Raw genomic sequence first — 15,830 nt, 5'->3', positions numbered from 1 at the left:
CGTACACTCCATTCAACACTCACCTTCTTGTAACCAGCCATTTCAACTCCCCCAACATATTCTTCCTGGGCTGCCTCCACTGTCAACACAAGGCCACATTCAAACTGGAGGAAGAACACCTCATCTTCCGCCTCAGGAGCTTACAACCATATGGCATTAATATAAAATTCACTACCTTTCAAACCTCCCCAGCCACCTCATCCTAGCACCAAGCCTTTCTTCTCCCCTTTAACCTTACTATCTTCCTTCCCACCCATACAATCCAACCTTCCCATTGACCAATCACTGCCACCTCCTATCTGCATCCACCTATCACCATCCCACTCACCCTCTCAATTTCTCAGCCCCCTTCCCCTCCCCCAGTCCTGATGAAATGTTCCAACCTGAAACACTGACTCACCTTCTTTGATGCTGCTTGACCTACTGTGCTTTTTCCAGCTCCGCTCTTTATCCACTCTCCAGCATCTGCAGTTCTCACTAGCTCTGTAAACAGGACTAGCAAACCTGCACCCCTCCCCTAAATGTTTACCATCATTTCAGATTTCCAGCAAGGGCAGTATTGATCTATTGGGGAGTAAGGAAATGTTGGAGAATCAGCTTGTTTATTATTACCATGCTGGAACTGAGATAATATTGCCTGTGCTGCTTCTTTACCTAAAGCATTGCTATATAGGAGGATCTTGGATTGTTAAGATTTTGAACTCTCCTTCCTCTTTGTATCAGATGAGGTGTTTATATTAAGACCACTCTTCAATGTCATGTGACCCAGTCACTAGGATAGGAAAAATGCAGCAATGGATGAAGGTTTGCTTGCTGAGCTGCAAGGTTCATTTCCAGACATTTTGTTACCCTACTAGGTAACATCTTCAGTGGGCCTCAGGCGAAGCAATGTGGAATATTCCTGCTTTCTATTTATATGTTTGGGTTTCTTTGGGTTGGTGATGTTATTTCCTGTGGTGAAGTCACTTCCTATTCCTTTTCTCAGGGGGTGGTAGATGGGGTCTAACTCAGTTTGTTGATAGAGTTCCATTTGGAATGCCATACCTCTAGGAATTCTCACGCATGTATTTGTTTGGCTTGTCCTAGGTTGGATGTGTTTTCCCAGTCAAAATGGTGTCCTTCCTCATCTGTATGTGAGGATACTAGTGAGAGAGGGTCATGCCTTTTTGTGGCTAGTTGCTGTTCATATATACTGGTGGCTAGTTTTCTGCCTGTTTGTCCAATGTAGTGTTTGTTACAGTCCTTGCACGGTATTTTGTAAATGACATTAGTTTTGCTCGTTGTCTGTAACGGGTCTTTCAAGTTCATTAGCTGCTGTTTTAGTGTGTTGGTGGGTTTGTGGGCTACCAGCAGCAGCCAAGGAACTTGAAAAACCCTATACAGACAACGGGCAAAACTAATGTCATTTACAAAATACCGTGCAAGGACTGTAACAAACACTACATTGGACAAACAGGCAGAAAACTAACCACCAGTATATATGAACAGCAACTAGCCACAAAAAGACATGACCCTCTCTCACTAGTATCCTCACATACAGATGAGGAAGGACACCACTTCGACTGGGATAACACACCCATCCTAGGACAAGCCAAACAAAGACGCGCACGAGAATTCCTAGAAGCATGGCATTCCAAACATAACTCTATCAACAAACACATTGAATTAGACCCCATCTACCACCCAAGAAAAGAAATAGGATGTGACTTCACCACAGGAAAATAGCATCACCACTGGAAATGACATCACCAACCCAAAGAAACCCAAACATATAAATAGAAAGCAGGAATTTTCAGCATTGCTTCCCTTGAGGCTCACTGAAGATGTTATCTAATAGGGAAACAGAATGTCTGGAAATGAACCTTGCAGTTCAGCAAGCAAACCTTCATCCAAAACTTCAACCTGATCAAGAAATCTTCTCAAAACTCATTAAAATGCTGCAATTTATATTGACATGCCAACTTCCACTGAATTCAGAAGGAGAAAAGAAAAATTCCAGAGCTTGCATGAATACAAAAAAAAGTGCCAAAACCATATGGGCTTGCATTGATTTCTACTGCCAAAATGAACTTTCAATTCATCATAATGAACCTCTATTCAAATTTAAGTTGTGCAGGGTGTTGTACATCCTTCCAATGTTGTGACAGGCAACTAATTACACAAAGCAAATCTTTACATCAACAAGGCTACAATTATTTAATTTTGCCACCAGAGGGAGATGTTGTTGAGAAATAGAGGGAAGATAGCTACATTTTTAATAAAAATTGTTATAGCAATGTTGTGAAGATAGCTTTCTGCAGTTTCAGATGGTGACTCATCACAGCATTTCATATTAATTGTATTAATGATCATTTGGGATTACTTGAGATATAACTGCATTTCCGTTTGGCATTTTAACAGGGTTATTATGCCATGACATTCATTGTGAAACTAGAATATAAAACAAACTTGCTGTATTCCAATATATTCATTGTATTACAGATTCCATTTACAATCTATTCAACATTATAACTTAAAATAGATGAAGGCACTTAAGTAGTTGAATAATAAAATGCTGTATGCTATTTAATATATCCCTCGCTGTTTAAAAATCAAAGCATCATGAGAAAGCAATGACCAAAATAACCTTTTATTCTTCACGTGCACAGCATACCTGCACAAAATTATTTACAAATGATACTGCATTAGAAGTCATGCATGATTCACAATTTTAAGCATTAAAAATACTTCAACTGATTTTCTTTAATAAACTGTTTCAATTGGATGAAGTTATCATGCAATGGAAATAACTTATCTGTTTCTTGAAATCTGGCATTAAGTTAGACTGATAGAAATGAGATATGTTTAGTAAAATAAATCTCAAATCATGCCATGCTTTGATGCAAGGATGAAGGTATATTGTACTTCAGTGTGGAAACACAGCCAAAAATATTAAAAATATCATTCTGCTTCCAGAATTCTAACTTTCTCCTTGTTACTATTCACAATATTATAAACAAGCAGATACACTTAGAATTAATTTCCTTTATCTAAAATTATCCTGCATTTATCAGCTATGAAAAAGTTTGATCCTGCAAAATTTATTTTCCTCCAATAGCTTCAATACACTAATTAACGTAACGAATATGAAAAATCAATATTCCTTTAGAAATGTATTTATTATATATATATACACACACACATACACATGGATACATGTGTTTTTGTATTTGTGATAAATCTTTGAACACTCAGAAGAAAGGGAAACAGTAAAACCCTGCATTGTTAAGGTGCTTTTCAAAGCAATATGGGCATTAGTACTGAAAATGCAAACTGCGTTGGCACAGAGCAAAGGCATTACTAAAACTCCATTCCGCTTCCTAAACGTTTTTGCTTCCTAAAATTCTGGCGTAAAGGCAGTGAAATAGTTTCCAAACAAATGATTTTAATATACAGAATACTGCAGATAAAATCATTTGGAAAAGAAAAGCTTCTTCATATGCGTAATTTCTCTTTGGAATCAAGGCACATTTTCATGGTCTGCATTTCATTGGGATTGACTTTTGCACGTTTTCAATGTCATTTGTGCTTAGAAATAAAGAAAACAAGCATTCACACAGTATGTAACTACACTTGTTATTTCTTCATTTATATTCCTTAAAATATTATATACATTGACACATTAAATTTATTACTTTCTTGTAGCAAACACCAAGTCAGAGGTACAAAGTGATTGTGACCATTGCAGCCTACAATGTTTTTAAACATTATTTTGAAAACAACTCTGCAGTCAGTCTGTGGGTAATCATTCAGAAGACGGCTTTCTAAAATACCTGCACAAGTGCAAATTACTATATCTGCAAGCAAACTCTTTGTCCGAGTTCTTTAATGTTTGTTTTAGACAGCTCTTTTAAGATACAGTTGGTTTCCTGATGAGATGATTGGCAGTTGGTTGTCCACGTGGTAGCTGATCAAATGACTGACACTCTCAAATATGCAGTCCTTTGTTCTCACCTTTTATAGGAGAAAAAATAGGGATGCATTTAAATAAATTGTGAAAGTTGAAGATTTTTTTAAGACCACAAAAATTCTCCAGTGTGAAGAATGCAAAATACAGTTTCATTTTTAGATAATGAACAATAAAAATTGTTAAATATTGCACTGGAAGGCCACAAGTTTAACATACTGACCTGTCAGTATGAATTACATTCAAGTTAATAAATCAGCACAATAATAAATACAGTTGGAAGCTCTTGCAAAGGAAACAGTAAACCCTTTATTACTGCATGCATAGTGGAGGAATAAGGAATTCTGGCACCTTTAACCTTCAATTACTTCTCTGTATTTGGAAATATTTCTTTTTGCATGCAATTATTTCCCTATTCTTCATAAGCTGTCTGCATTTGACATTGATTTCTGTATCACAATAATTTTCTCACTGCATCTAAACTATTCACTGATACCTTTTAATCAGGACTATTGTGGCTAAGGCAGATGAACTTAGGGCTTGGATTTGTACCTGGGAGTTTGACATTATTGTGATCAGAGAGACTTGGTTTAAGGAAAAGCAGGATTGGCAAAAAAGTTCCAGGATATAGATGCTTCAGACAGGACAGGGAGAGAAATAATTGGGGGGGGGGGGGGGGGGGGGCGGGGTGGAGGGAAAGGAGTTGCTTTTCTGATCAGGGATGATATCACGGCTGAGCTGAAGGAGAACACTATGGAGGGCTTGATCAGTGAAGCGTTATGGGTGGAGTTGAGAAATAAGGGTGCACTTACATGGTTGGGGCTATACTACAGGCTCCCCAACAGCGAGTGTGAGGTAGAAGAACAAAGAGGTAAACAGATTATGGAAAGATGTAGAGGCAATACTATGGTAGTGATGGGAGATTTTAATTTTCCCAACATTGGGATACACTTAGTATCAGAACTCTGGAAGGGGCAGAATTTGTAAGGAGCGTCTAGGAAAGTTTTTTCTACAGCAGTACGTCAATAGTCCGACAAGGGAAGGGGCCGTATTGGACCTGGTGTTGGGGAATGAGCCAGGCCAGGTGGTAGCAGTTACAGTGGGGGATTTCTTTGGGAATAGTGACTACAATTCTGTAAGTTTTAGAATAATGGTAGACAAAGATGAGAGTGGTCCTAAGGGACGAGTACTAAACTGGGCCAAGGCCAATTATATCAGAATTAGGCAGGAGCTGGGAAATGTGGATTGGGGGCAGCTATTTGAAGGGAAGTCCACATTTGATATGTGGGAAGCTTTCAAAGATAGTGCAGGATAGGCATGTCCCTTTAAAAAACAAGGGATAGGAAAGGCAAGATTCATGAACAGCGGATGACAGGAGAAATTGTGCAACAAGCCAAGAGGAAAAGGGAAGCGTACATAAGGTCCAGGCAGCTTATAACAGAACAGGCCTTGGAGGAATATCGGGAGAATAGGACCATTCTTGAATATTGAGTAGAGGAGTTGGGAGGTCATGTTGTGGCTGTACAGGACATTGGTTAGGCCACTGTTGGAATATTGCGTGCAAATCTGCTCTCCTTCCTATCAGAAAGATGTTGTGAAACTTGAAAGGGTTCAGAAAAGATTTACAAAGATGTTGCCAGGGTTGGAGGATCTGAGCTACAGGGAGAGGCTGAACAAGCTGGGGCTGTTTTCCCTGGAACGTTGAAGGCTGAGGGGTGACCTTATATAGATTTACAAAATTATGAGGGGCATGGATAGGATAAATAGGCAAAGTCTTTTCCCTGGGGTTGGGGAGTCCAGAACTAGAGGGCATAGGTTTAGGGTGAGAGGGGAAAGATATAAAAGAGAGACCTAAGGGGCAACTTTTCCACACGTGGTATGTGTATGAAATGAGCTGCCAGAGGATGTGGTGGAGGCTGGTACAATTGCAACATTTAAGAGGCATTTGGATGGGTATATGAATAGGAAGGATTTGGAGGGATATGGTCCGGGTGCTGGCAGGTGGGACTAGATTGGGTTGGGATATCTGGTCGGCATGGAAGGGTTGGATCGAAGGGTCTGTTTCTATACTGTACATCTCTATGACTCTATAAACAAGGAATAGTTTAAGGGGTCATGAAATAGCTTTTGTGCAAAGAATTAGGGAGAATCCCAAGGCTTTTATACAAGAAGCAAGAGGGTAACCAGAGAAAGAGTTGGTCCACTAAAGGATAAGGAAGGAAGGTTGTGTGTCGAATCTGAGAAACTGGGTGAGATTCTCAACGATTACTTTGCATCAGTGTTCACCGAGCAACGGGAGGTGATGAATGTTGAGATTAGAGATAGAAGTTTGGTTACTCTGGATCACGTTGACATAAGGAGGGGCGATGTGTTGAGCCCCAAGACTGAAAGGGATGTATCCCAGATTGCTGAGTAAGGAGAGAGAGGAAATAGCTGGGGCCCTGAGTGATATCTTTGTAGCATCCTTAAACAAAAGGAGAAGGTGCTGGAGGACTGCTCTTGTTGTTCCCCTGTACAAGAAGGGTAGTAGGGATATTCCGGGTAACTATAGACCAGTGAGCCTGACATCAGTGTTAGCAAAGTTAATGGAGAAGGTACTGAGGGATAAAATCTATTCACATTTGGAAAAGAATGGACTTATCAGTGATAGGCAACATGATTTTGTGTGGGGTAGATCGTGCCTTACCAACTTAATAGAGTTCTTTGAGGAAGTGACCAAGTTGATAGATGAAAGAAGGACTGTAGATGTCATATACATGGACTTCAGGAAGGCGTTTAATAAGGTTCCCCATGGTAAACTAATGGAGAGAGTGAAGTCACATGGTGTGCAGGGTGTTCTAGCTAGGTGAATAAAGAACTGGTTGAGCAACAGGAGACAGAGATTAGTAGTTGAAGGGAGCTTCTCAAAATAGAGAAAGGTACCAGTGTTGTTCCCCAGGGATCAGTGCTGGGGCCATTGTTGTTTGCAATATACATAGATGACCTGGAAGAGGGCATTGTTAGTCTGATCAGTAAGTTTGCAGATGACACGAAGATTGATGGAGGAGCAGAAAGTATAGGGGACTGTCAAAGCATACAGATAGACTGGAAAGTTTAAAAATCACAACACCAGGTTATAGTCCAACAGGTTTTTAATTGGAAGCACACTAGCTTTCGGAGTGACGCTCCATCAGGTGATTGTGGAGGACACAATTGTAAGGTACAGAATTTATAGGAAACATTTAGTGTGATGTAACTGAAATTATACATTGAAAAATACCTTGATTGTTGAGTCTTTCATCTGTTCGAATACCCTGTTGTGTGATTTTTAACTTTGTACACCCCAGTCCAACATCGACATCTCCAAATCGTGACTGGAGAGTTAGGCACAGAAGTGGCAGATGGAGTTCAATCCAGGCAAATGTGAGGTGATACATTTTGGGAAAGCTAATTCTAGACCAAACTATACTGTAAACTGAAGAGCCTTGGGAAAAGTTGATGAGCAGAGAGATCTGGAAGTTCAGGTCCATTGTACCCCGAAGGTGGCTGCATAGGTGAATAGAGTGATCAAGAAGGCAGATGGTGTGCTTGCCTTCATCGGATGGGATATGCAGTATTAGAGCTGGCAGGTCACGTTAAAATTGTATAAGACTTTGGGTCAGTCGCATTTAGAATACAATGAACCATCTGGTCACCACATTACCAAAAGGATGTGGATGCTTTGGAGAGGGTGCAGAGAAGGTTTACAAGGATGTTGCCTGGTATGGAAGGTGCTAGCTATGAAGAGAGGTTGAGTAGGTTAGGCTTGTTTTCATTAGAAAAAAAAAGAGATTGAGGGGGTCCTCATTGAGGTCTACAAAATCATGAAGGGTATAGACTGGGTGGATAGAGATAAGCTTATTCCCAGGGTAAGGAATTCAGTAACGAGAGGTCATGCGTACAAGGTGAGAGGTGAAAAGTTTAAGGGGGATGTTCACGGCAAGTACTTCACACAGATGGTGGCAGGTGCTTGGAACATGTTGCCAGCAGAGGTATTAGTGGCAGGCACGGTAGATTCATCTAAGGCGCGTCTGGACAGATGCATGAGTAGGTGGGGAGTAGAGGGATACAGATGCTTAGGATTTGAGAAATAAGTTTAGACGGTGGATTTGGATCGGCTCAGGGTTGGGGTGCCGAAGTGCCTGTTACTGGGCTGTAAATTTTCTTTGTTCTTATTTCTAAACTGCAGAAAACAATTAATGCTATCTTAAACATTCTGCCTTGAGTTCTGTCAGCACAGTCTGCATTAGACAACACAACTAGAGTAAAAATGAAAGCTTAAAATTGACCCAAGAAAGATATGCCTGATTTTTCCTCCAATAATTTTCCTAATGCTGATGTAAAATGCCATAGACTTGAGAAGCATTGAGCTACATAGTTTGAGTTGGTCAGTTAGACGATCACTGAAAGCCAGCGGGTAATGAGTCTATAGAAGTGCTGAACCTGTACCTATTCTTGCCCATTCTCAGCACTAACAGATTTTCCACTGGGGACAATGGGGTAATGATTAGAAGTGGAAATCTTGGTTGAATTTTTCATTCTTGAATCAAGGTGCTTGAGGTCATTTACAGACACCAGTGGCAGTTCTAACTCAGCACCACCTTGGCATCAACCTAGGACTTCTTGCTCTATATGAATTAATCCTAATACACAGTAAGCCATCAGGACAACCATGATTACAGATGACAAGGGAAAAAAAAAATAGTTGTACCATGGTTAAAGGGAGATAAGCAAATAAAATAGGAACTAATACACAAAATCCAATTTATTTTTCAATACAGTACATTTTAAATAGCAAGAACAAAAGCTATGACAAGCAGAATACATAAAGATAGGTGAGAATACAATAATAAATACTTAAATGAGTTGGTTAGTCTAAACATTTGTAAGATAGATTTCTTGACTGAGTGACAGACTCTTCCAACTTTCACAGTATATTCTTTCAAAGAATGCAATAATGTTTTACAACAGATTTTAGGAGTTAAAATAATACTCCCACTTCCTCCAAATAACTTCTTCTCAATCCTCCCACTTCCTCCAAACTAAAGGAGTTGCCATGGGCACCTGCAGGGGCCCCAGCTATGCCTGTCTCTTCGTGGGATACGTGGAACAGCCCATCTTCCGCAACTACACTGGCACCAACCCCCACCTTTTCCTCCGCTACATCGATGACTGTATCGGCGCTGCCTCATGCTCCCACGAGGAGGTTGAACAGTTCATCAACTTTACTAACACCTTCCATCCCGACCTCAAATTCACCTGGATTGTCTCAGACTCCTCTCTCCCCTTCCTAGACCTTTCCATTTCTATCTCGGGCGACCGACTCAACACAGACATCTACTATAAACCGACTGACTCCCACAGCTACCTGGACTACACCCCCTCCCACCCTGCCCCCTGTAAAAACTCCATCCCATATTCCCAGTTCCTTCGTCTCCGCCGCATCTGCTCCCAGGAGGACCAGTTCCAACACCGCACAGCCCAGATGGCCTCCTTCTTCAAGGACCACAGATTCCCCCCAGACGTGATCGACGATGCCCTCCACCGCATCTCCTCCACTTCCCGTTCCTCTGCCCTTAAGCCCCGCTCCTCCAAACGCCAAGACAGAACTCCACTGGTTCTCACCTACCACCCCACCGACCTCCGTATACAACGTATCATCCGCCGTCATTTCCGCCACCTCCAAACGGACCCCACCACCAGGGATATATTTCCCTCCCCTCCCCTATCAGCATTCCGCAAAGACCACTCCCTTCGTTACTCCCTCGTCAGGTCCACACCCCCCACCAAACCAACCTCCACTCCCGGCACCTTCCCCTGCAATCGCAGGAAATGTAAAACTTGCGCCCACACCTCCTCCCTCACTTCCCTCCAAGGCCCCAAGGGATCCTTCCATATCCGCCACAAGTTCACCTGTACCTCCACACACATCATCTATTGCATCCGCTGCACCCGATGTGGCCTCCTCTATATTGGGGAGACGGGCCGCTTACTTGCGGAACGCTTCAGAGAACACCTCAGGGACGCCCGGACCAACCAATCCAACCACCCCGTGGCTCAACACTAACTCTCCCTCCCACTCCACCGAGGACATGCAGGTCCTTGGACTCCTCCACTGGCAGAACATAACAACACGACGGCTGGAGGAGGAGCGCCTCATCTTCCGCCTGGGAACCCTCCAATCACAAGGAATGAACTCAGATTTCTCCAGTTTCCTCATTTCCCCTCCCCCCACCTTGTCTCAGTCGGTTCCCTCAACTCAGCACCGCCCTCCTAACCTGCAATCTTCTTCCTGACCTCTCCGCCCCCACCCCACTCCGGCCTATCACCCTCACCTTGACCTCCTTCCACCTATCACATCTCCATCACCCCTCCCCCAAGTCCCTCCTCCCTACCTTTTATCTTAGCCTGCTTGGCACACTCTCCTCATTCCTGATGAAGGGCTTATGCCCGAAACGTCAAATTTCCTATTCCTTGGATGCTGCCTGACCTGCTGTGCTTTAACCAGCAATACATTTTCAGCTGTGATCTCCAGCATCTGCAGACCTCATTTTTTACCCGTTAAAGTAATTATATCTTTATTAATTTGAGAGTTGCAAGAAATTTTAGGAGAAACTGACTAAGACTGATCTGTAGAAGCAAACAGATATCTGCAACACTGGGGCTACAGCTTCATTCCCAGATATAGAAGAACCATAAATTATAAAATTAAAATTGATGTGAGCTTTATTTTTTTTGTAGCTGGTTGACAAATATTCAAAATGGCAGTAGATTTAAGGACAGTGCAGCCTTAAATTCAATCGGATCTGAGCTGACTACACTCAACTTGACTCCCTATTTAACTGATGTCTGTTTCTACTCAAGCGGATTCAAACCAACTCGACTCCCTGCAGAATACCACAGATCACCAAGCTCCAGACTGAGTACTTTCCATCTACTACCACCCTCTGCCTTTTATGAGCCAACCAATTCTGTATCCAGACAGCCAAATTTCCCCGTAACTCATGCCTCCTTACTTCCTGAATGAGGAACCTTATCAAATGCCTTTCTAAAATCCATGTACACCACTGTTATACCTTCATCTATATGTTTTGTCACATCCTCAAAGAATTCAGTAAGGCCTGTGAGGAATGACTTGCCTCTCACAAAGCCATGCTGACTATCTCTAATCAAACTTTGCATTTCTAAATAATCATAAATCCTTTCTCTCAGAGTCCTCTCCAATAATTTGCCCAGCACCTAAGACTGACTGGTCTGTGATTTCCAGGATTATCCCTATTCCTTTGCTTGAACAAGGAAATAATATTTGCCACCCTCCAGTCATCTGGCACTATTCCAGTGGAACAGGGAGGATATAAAGATCCTTTCCAAAGGCGCAGCGATTTCTTCCCTCGCTTCCTGTTGAAACCTTGGGTATATCCCATTTGGCCCAGGGGACTTATCTATCCTTATGTTTTTCAAAATTTGCAGCACATTCTCCTCAACATTAACCTGTTTGGGCATATCAGCCTATTTCCTGTTGTCCTCACAAACATCAAAATCCCTCTCAGCAGTGAACACTGAAGCAAAGTATTCATTAAGGACCTCCCCAACCACCTCCAACTCCAGGCACAAGTACCCTCCCTATCCCTGATCAGCTCAACGGTCTCTCTGGCTGGCTTCTTGTTCATCACGTAAGTGGAGAATGCCTTAGGTTTTCCTTAATGCTACCCATAAAGATTTATTATGCCCTTTCTAGACCTCCTAAGTTCATTCTTCAGTTACTTCCTGGCTACCTTATAACCATCTAGAGCCCTATTCTATCCTTGCCTCCTGAATCTTAAGTAAGCTTCCTTCTTCCTCTTGACAAAATGTTCCACAACCCTCGTCACCCAAGGTTCCTTCACCCTACCATCGATTCCTTACCTCAGTGGGACAAACTTATCCAGCACTATCAGCAAGTGCTCCCTAAACAACCTGCACATTTGTCGTGCATTTCCCAGAGAACATTGGTTTCCAATTTCCATGCCCCAGTTCCTGTCTAATACTATTGTAATTCCCCCTCGCCCAATTAAATACTTTCTCATACAATCTGCTCCTATCCCTTTCCATGACTATAATAAAGGCCAGTATCACTGAAATGTTTTCTCACCGAGAGATCTGTCACCTGGCCTGGTTCGTTGCTAAGCACCAAATCAAATATGGCTTCCCCTCTAGTCGGCCTACCTACATTTTGCATCAGAAATCCTTCCTGGACACACCCGACAAAAACTGCTCCGTCCAAACTATTTGAACTAAGGATGTTCCAGTCAATATTAGGGAAGTTAAATCACCCATGACAATAACCCTGTAACTTCCGCGTCTTTCCAAAATCTGCCTTCCAGTCTGCTCCTCTGTATCTCTGTTGCTATTAAGGGGTTTGTAGAAAACTCCCAATAAAGTGACTGCTCGTTCCCAGTTTCTGACTTCCATCCATACTGACTCTGTAGACAAACCCTCCTTAATGGCCTCACTTTCTGCAGCTGAGATACTATCCCTGATTCCATGCCATTCCCCCACCTCTTTCACCTCCCCACCTTCCTTTTGAAACATCTAAACCCTGGAGCATCCAATCATTCCTGCCCCTGTAATATCAAAGTCTCTGTTATGGCTACAAAATCATAGTTCCACTAAAAACATCATAAGGATTTATAAAAACATGTACCAAGTCCATTAATCTTCATATGGAGACAACAGAATAGGAGATTAAATCAATGTGCTTTTAAATGAAAATCTTGTACTGTTATTAGATTTTTTTTTTAGATTAGACTTACAGTGTGGAAACAGGCCCTTCGGCCCAACAAGTCCACACCGACCCGCCGAAGCGAAACCCACCCATACCCCTACATTACCCCTTACCTAACACTACGGGCAATTTAGCATGGCCAATTCACCTGACCCGCACATCTTTGGACTGTGGGAGGAAACCGGAGCACCCGGAGGAAACCCACGCAGACACGGGGAGAACGTGCAAACTCCACACAGTCAGTCGCCTGAGTCGGGAATTGAACCCGGGTCTTCAGGCGCTGTGAGGCAGCAGTGCTAACCACTGTGCCACCGTGCCGCCCACTAATGTCAACACACTTACAGCCAAGGCTAAGGAACAAGTTAGCCAATATCAATAGTTCAGTATTTTGACAGTATGTACCACAGAGTGAAATATGCAAAGGGAAATGAAAAAAAGAAATTATAGTATTTGTATGCATCATCACCCTGTCATATTGAGATGCCTTGATGAACCTTAAGACTTGCACTGCAGGCCACCACAATGCAACACCATGAAGACTAATGTAGTAATATTTGCCAGGTAACAAGATTGTAATTTGTAGATTGTAACTTGTAGTAGTAACTTGCATTAAAATTAAAAATATTTCATATTTTTCATGGTAGAACAGGATTTGCTAGATATTTAATACACCTCTGCAGTTGTTAGTTTGCCATGGCATTCTTTAATCTTAAAACTTTTATTGTTATAATTGCTTCTCCACTCTAATACTTACCAAGCCTTCAGGATCCACCAGTAGTAAATGCTTAGCTTGTCCTCCCTGCAGCCCAGTCAGTACATATTGTTCTGGTGTGGTCACGCTTTCCCGTACCAGAAAGTCACCATCTTTTATCAGCAGCTTTTCAGCTTCCTGTCTGCTCATTCGTCCACGGTACCAGACTTCCTTTGCCAGCTGCTCTCTCATCGAAGACAAGGTATTGGACAATGGGACAGCTGTAGTCTTGTTGAATGTTGCAGCATCCGCTTGTTCTGTGGTAAAATAATCAGAGTTTGGAAAATTATTGTAGACACTTATTTACTCTGAAATAATCAAAAAACGAAGGACAAAACACTCACTTATAAAGATAAATAGGCTGAGGACAAGCAGCCAGCATCACAACACTAAACGTTGGTCCTGGATTACATCTGGAATTATACTGCATTTCATCACTGAAGTATTTTTGACATTCGTTTTCGTTCTCCTTCTCTAAAAAAAGGTGTCAACTCATGCTCACACATACTTTTCCAGATGCCATCAACTCTCTGGAACCCTACTAACATGACCATTTTTCAGGCGTATTACAAAACAGCAACATTTGTAAGATCTTTAAAAAAGATGACAGAGGAGATAAGTAGTGACAGACTCTATTGAGGACGTAATGGACCAGTGATCGGGGAGAATAGTTATGGATGAGTTTACCCTCCCTAATCTGAGGATGCCAAAGTCAACTAAAGCACTTCCACTAACACCCTTTTGTGTTAGCCAAAAAAGGCCAACAAAGTAAATTGGAGAACTTTGCAAGTTTTATGCTTCAATATCCTACTTCGTGATGCAGTTAACAATTGATCCGGCAGCAAAGCACCCAAGTTATTTTGTAATTGAATACTAATAGTGTAGAAGTGTTTTGTTCGACCACTTATCAGTCTTGATGTTAATGTTCAAGTGTTCTCTAATACAAGACAGCCCATTTTTAGGTTTATTGTAACACCACCGCAATGCAACATGTCCAACATTGTTATCAAATGTCTGTGAAGACAAAACAGAGTGTTCAGATAAATACTGCTACACAATAGTCCAGAACTACATTTAGACACCCTTTGATAGTTATGTTGTTGTTTATTACTTCTAGTAATCCAGCACAACTTCTATGGCCTTAAATTTAAGGATTACATGAATTGCATTTGACCTTTGAATTGAAAAGCAATTTAAGGATAAGTATACACACATGAAAGTAAGTGTATTTTCATATGGTAGTAATTCTCAAATTTGTAACTTTTATTTTTGATTTCATAGGCACAGTAAAGAATGACAACAGTGGGTCATCTACCAGAGAGCAGTGGAGCCCAGGTCATTGAATATAGTTTAGGTGGAGTTATATTTTGATCTACAAGGAAGTTGAAGGTGACGACAGAGTAGGCAGAAAAGTGAAATTAAGACCACAATCAGATCAACCATCATCTTTGTGATGGCAGAATAGGTTCTAGGGCTCAAAAGGCCTGCTTCTTCTGCAGTTCTCTGCTTGTAAGTAATTCTGACCCACTGCAACTTAATCTCCATCACAGTTATGGAAAGGAAGCAGGTCCCAAACCCACCTCAATTTGAACTGGGATTGAATCCCTTCCTGTTGGCACCAATCTGATCCATATCAACCATCCAATCCACCAAGCCAATTGTCTGCTATTAATAAATCAGAATTGCTGTGGCAACATGCACTTTCACATGGCTGCAGTAACTTGGAGCTATGGATTGTGATGGGATAGGCTCCAATTTACTTTCATCACATTGGTGACCAGCAATCTCTCCTCACCATTGACATATGTTTGGAAGGATTACAAGATCATACTCGACCTGTTTGACTGCATTCTGAATGCAATTTCCTTTTCCATCAAATCCTATACTTGCTACTTCTGCTCCTGGTTCTTAAGTTCTTGTAACTGCTACAAATATGTTATTTTGCTGTTTCTTTAAAAGAATGTGATTTTATTTATGGACTACCACAGACTGTCTGGATTGCATTTCTTCACAAAGTTAAATTAGTGGGCTGACAGCAGAGGCACTGATATCTGATGTGCTCATTAGTTAGAACCATATGTTGAGTTAATTTCCTGCAAATTAACAGGAAAACATAGACAAATCATATCACAGATAAGTCCAATTTCCAGAAAAAAAACTATCAAATGGTTTACTTACACTCTAGTATAATGCCAGTTCAGAATGCCTTAAATGATTGCAAAAACAAAAAAAGTGAAACAGAAAACAAAGATCCTGCAGTGCTAATGACTGCAAATCAGAAATGGCTCGATTCCAGTTCAGAGGTTTCATCAAACCCTTGCTTGCAAATGAAATGCTTCATCTGCACTAAG

The 15,830-nt window shown here is 41.6% G+C and overlaps 1 protein-coding gene across 4 annotated transcripts in view; it reads right to left on the bottom strand.

The window, feature by feature from the left end:
* Positions 1-3,160: 3,160 nt before the first annotated feature.
* Positions 3,161-15,830, bottom strand: part of LOC132834136 (SHC-transforming protein 1-like) — a 137,020-nt gene continuing 124,350 nt past the window's right edge. For all 4 annotated transcript variants that reach the window (XM_060852769.1, XM_060852771.1, XM_060852768.1 and 1 more), the window contains 2 exons: positions 13,483-13,736; positions 3,161-3,993 (listed from right to left, as the gene is read on the bottom strand). In XM_060852769.1, the coding sequence (XP_060708752.1) occupies positions 3,877-3,993; positions 13,483-13,736 (371 nt within the window). In that variant the 3' untranslated portion in view covers positions 3,161-3,876. The remainder of the gene's footprint in view (positions 3,994-13,482; positions 13,737-15,830) is intronic.

This window comes from Hemiscyllium ocellatum, chromosome 39 (genome assembly GCF_020745735.1).
Source record: "Hemiscyllium ocellatum isolate sHemOce1 chromosome 39, sHemOce1.pat.X.cur, whole genome shotgun sequence".
Taxonomy (NCBI): domain Eukaryota; kingdom Metazoa; phylum Chordata; class Chondrichthyes; order Orectolobiformes; family Hemiscylliidae; genus Hemiscyllium; species Hemiscyllium ocellatum.
The sequence above is the reverse complement of the archived record's forward strand: the minus strand, read 5'-3'. Positions and strand labels throughout refer to the sequence as shown.